Source organism: Mobula birostris, chromosome 13 (genome assembly GCF_030028105.1).
Source record: "Mobula birostris isolate sMobBir1 chromosome 13, sMobBir1.hap1, whole genome shotgun sequence".
Classification (NCBI taxonomy): domain Eukaryota; kingdom Metazoa; phylum Chordata; class Chondrichthyes; order Myliobatiformes; family Myliobatidae; genus Mobula; species Mobula birostris.
In genome coordinates this window covers 68,143,512-68,148,151 of record NC_092382.1, presented here as the reverse complement: position 1 = coordinate 68,148,151, position 4,640 = coordinate 68,143,512, and the positions used below count along the sequence as shown (strand labels likewise).

The 4,640-nt window shown below is 44.1% G+C and overlaps 1 protein-coding gene across 1 annotated transcript; it reads left to right on the top strand.

Moving 5' to 3' along the window:
• The first annotated feature begins 247 nt into the window (after positions 1 to 247).
• On the top strand, positions 248 to 2,459 carry LOC140207979 (G-protein coupled receptor 39-like). Its single transcript, XM_072276512.1, has 2 exons — positions 248 to 365; positions 1,561 to 2,459. The coding sequence occupies exons 1-2, from the start codon at positions 248 to 250 to the stop codon at positions 2,457 to 2,459; spliced, it is 1,017 nt and encodes a 338-aa protein (XP_072132613.1).
• Positions 2,460 to 4,640: the final 2,181 nt, after the last annotated feature.

The following is a 4,640-nucleotide window of genomic DNA, read 5'->3' as shown; positions in this document are numbered from 1 at the left end:
ATGGAAAATAAATAGCGCCTTTTCAAGGTAGGCTGCTGACGTCACCGGAGGGTTTCTCTCTCTTATTAATAAGAGTCGCTTTCACTCAGTTCCCCCAGTTTCAGCGAGCACAGCCTCTCCTGTCACGGACAGAGATCCGGAGCGGCACAAAGAGGAGAGTAAGGACAGACCGGCTCGTTCTGTCATGGATCAGAATTCGGGATGGACGGCTTGGAATATAACAGAAAATGGGAAAAACATCTTCTGGATGGTTCCATATATTTTTGCGCATGATGAACGGATAACGGTAGATTTTCGAGTCACGAATGTTTTATTCACCATTCAAGTGATTTTCTTCCCTGTCCTCGGCATCATTGCTCTTCCCGGTGAGTCTCTGTCCAAAGGTAACTTATGAAACAAAATTTAACTGCACATTTTCCTTTTGGCCTGTACCTCTCATAATAATAATTAAGGCTGCTGACACACATACCAGTTGATAATTAAGCAAATACACTTCGATAATTTACTGAATCCAGGACTCCTGCCTAAGGAAATATGTGCTAACACTTGTGATGATCCAGAGCGGGTTTACAACAACAGTGTATCTTATTATCTGTCTTATTCCTGTAGAAAGTGTAACCTTATTGTGAGCATTCCTTCTCCATTTCTCCCTGGTCGTTTTAACCAACATCAGTCGGAAGACAAATTTCACACAAACTTTAATCACTTTCCAACTTTCACGAGTTGCCTGAGTTTCCACTGAAGCAAAGGAAGCATCTCTCCGCGAATGTAATCAGGACGTCCCTCTCCTGCATCTGACCGTCTTCCTCCCCACTGTGTTCTTAAAACTGCATATTCCGTTTGGGATCAAAAATTATAGAATGTATATTTCACACCAGGTGCATTTGACGATGTTTAAAGCCTAGGTAACACATTTCTGAAAACGTGATAGACTTCCGTAAGTTCTTGAAATATTGATCGTGACGTATTTTTATGGTGACAAATCAACTTCATTCTTGCTGAGAAAATAAAACGTATTTGAGAATATAATGAATATCATACGAATATAAAGGCAAAGCTACAACAAATAGACGGTGAGCCTCGTGGTATAATTTGAAGAGAATAACACTCCCTCAAAGTCGAGAAACGGGAAGAGAGGTGCAATAATTGTGATTTGCGCTGCTGCTCCATTTGCAAATCCCGTTGCCCCTGGTGACGGTCAGCGGCGGGAAGCTGCTCTTTATCCAGAGGTGGTTCCTGCCAAGGATACTAACTTCACGACAGTCGAGATGCCGCAGATTTAATCGATGATGCGCTATTCGGCCCTTTGCCTCAAAAAGTACGAAATCCATCAATCGTCAGCCATCGTTATCTGCAACCTCCGCTCTCTGTTTCTTTACCGATATTCGGTCCAACATATTGCATTGAGTGTACACACATTTGCAAAGCAGTTTAACTTTTGCGATTGTTTTATTCTGTCAGGTACGCTCATTCTTGACATTGTCACATACAGAAAAGTGGATTACTTTATATGTAAATGCTTCCTGATGTGTTTACCCTCATTGATTCCTATCTTCGCAGTGAACATGGTGACCATATTCGTCCTTTCTCGGGGAAAGTGCGGCCTCTCCAGAGTTGTCACTTGCTACCTGGTTGCCATGGCAGTGGCGGATCTGCTGGTTCTTATCCTCGACCTGATATTGAGCAAGATTCCACTTATGTACGTACCAATCGACGTTTTCTTCCGATCAATGACCAAGGGGTGTAATATCCACGCTGTTCTCCTTTACACCGCAACCGACTGCTCCGTCTGGTTCACGGTCACGTTTACCTTTGATCGGTTTGTCGCCATTTGTTGCCAGAAGCTGAAATCAAAATATTGCACCGAGAAAACCGCTGTCGTGGTTTTGGGGACAGTGAGTGCCATTGGCTTTTTAAAGAATATTTACTGGTATTTTAGACTCTCGGGGTACTACACGTGGATAGTTGTTCCATTTATTTGTAGGGGGAGAGTGCATTATTTGAATTTATTTATCGCGACTCAATTTGAACTATTTTATTACATCCTCACCCCTGTATTCCCATTTGTGCTGGTTCTGCTGACGAATTGCTTCACCGCCAGGCACGTCTTAGTCACGAGCAGAGCGCGCAGAAGACTCAGTTTTCCTGGCAACGGACAGAGTGCCAGAGACCCGGAGATGGAGAAACGCAGGAAATCCCTCGTTTTATTGCTGATCGTCTCGGGCAATTTCATCTTGCTGTGGGCACCTTTCACTGTGTATTCTGCGTGGAATCGGCTGTATGCTTTTGTCACGTATGTGCGCCCACCTGATTCGCTGCGAGAGCTGGGCGCCATTCTGCAGCTTCTGAGCTGTTGCACGAACACGGCCCTTTACACCGTTACGCAGACCAAGTTCAGGGAGCAGCTAAAGAATGTGGTAAAATCACCGCTCTCTCTCATGTTTGTGAAGAACTCGTGACGTTGCGGCGTCGCTCGACCTGAAACCACTGAAGTTCTATCCACTGTGGGCAATTTTTGTTCCTCTGGGTCCTGCGATATCCTTGTTCCACTCACACCTCCCAAGCGGAAATTACATAAATTTTTCATTATACAGCTGCAATGATCGTCCCTCATTCGCCGGCCTATCTCCTCACCTCTGGCCTACTTATCCAATTTACACCGTAGTTCCACCTTGCAATCCTTCTGGCCGCCCAGAAACATTAGTCCAGGTGCAAAGCCATTCTCCTGCGAGGTTGCCTGGGTTCCCGAAACAACCCGTTCATGCCCTACATTGACGGCTGAATTGGTGCTGTCAGTCCAGTGACGTCTGAATTGGTGCTGCTTCCTGCACCCACGCTGAGTTCGTCAATTTTATTTACAACTTACCACACCGACCTCAGATCAACTTGTTCCCATTCTGACACCACTTGTCTCTCGCTCTCTCTGTTCCCAACACCACAGATCCGTTAGAAGCCCGAATTCTATAAACAGCCCCATATTGGCCTACACACCCCTAAATCAATGAACGTTTCCAAATCGGTGTGTATCTCTCTGTTAGCGGACTCTGTTCTAAGTCTGCGCAATCTGGAAATAAGTACATATCACAAACACGCTGCAACCCCATAATAGATCATTCCAGAGCAGGAATCATTTCAAAAATTTTCGAAAATGGGGGAATTTCGACATTAAAAATCCGTACGCAACCCAAATATCTAAGTTACTACAAATCTGTGTGCAGCCGGATATTCGACAACACGCTCTAAATCTGAGCATATCACCAAATCCGTGTGTACCCCCAAGGCAGAGCACACGCCTAAATCTGCATGCATGCCGAAATCCAGGCGCAGCCCCCAAAAACTCTGTGCACCGTATACATACCGAATTTACCTTAACTCTGTGCAATCCCCAACTGAGTGCGGATCCCAAACACGCTGACACCCACCACATGATCCGAACAGTATCCGGGTCAAAGAATAATTTCAAACCGTTCGCAAACTGTTTGCCATAAAGTAACAAGAATACTGTTGAAACTTCAAAGTGCATTGATTCTGAAAGTGTTTATAAATAAAACAAAATTCAGATACGTCACACTACAAATCCACAAGCACCACATCTCTGTGAGAAACCCGAAATCCGTAAACATCTCCATATTAATCTGCGTGCTCCTAAATCAACGAGCATTCGCGAATCAGACTGCACCATTATACTGGTGGTCACGTCACTGAATCTGTTCGGATCATTTGACCAGTGTGAAATCCCCTATTTGCCAACACCGCCCTAAATCAGAGCACTCCACAAATTAGTACCCACTCCAAACAGGCTGAAACTCCAACATCCGCAACAGATTAACTCAGAGCAGGAATCATTTCAAACCGTTCAGAAAATGACTGTTTCCATGATAAAAATCCGCACGCATCCGAAAATTCAACTGCAACTGCAAATCGGCCGATACACCCAAATATGGTGTACCCAAAATCCGTGTGCACCTCCATATTAGACATATCAGACCCTACATCTGCGCACATCAGCAAATAAGAGCGAACCCCTAAATCCATATGCATCCAAAACCCGCTGACAACTTCACATGAACATTAGGTTATCCAAATGCAGGAGTCATTTCTAACAGTTCACAGAATAGCTGCTTCCGCTTTCAAAAATCTAGAACAAATTCAAAGTTCGATGTACATCTGTTATTAAAGTATCTATAAACGAAAAGACCTTGAGACATCCCCAGATCCGTGTGTACTCAAACTCGCCGTGAACATCTCCAAATGTCTGTGCACCTTCAAATACAAGTGCGCTCCTGCAAGTACGATTGTTTATCCTGGAGTGAGAATCATTTCGATCTTTTTCACAAGATGGCTGAATCCACATTGAAAATAGCAAGAACAAAGTTCGCTGTTGAAGTGCATTATTTATTAAAGTATCTCTAAACGAAACAACCTTGATATTTGTCATTAACCCAAATCCACCAAGACCCACAAATCGAGATGCACTCACAAGTACGGATGGACACCCATATCGCTGCTCACTGCGAACCTGACAACACCCTTTGGATACACATCAGCTTATCCCAGAGGAGGAATAATTTCAAATAGGCCACTCAGTAGCAACCTCCATCTTAAAAATCATAGTAAGAGCAGAGATGAAAATTAAATGT

Excerpts from the sequence above, each read along its gene's own strand:
- LOC140207979 (XM_072276512.1), top strand. The coding sequence starts at position 248 with ATGGTTCCATATATTTTTGCGCATGATGAACGGATAACGGTAGATTTT. Across the intron at positions 366-1,560 it reads CGGCATCATTGCTCTTCCCG|TGAACATGGTGACCATATTC; the intron begins GTGAGTCTCTGT and ends CTATCTTCGCAG.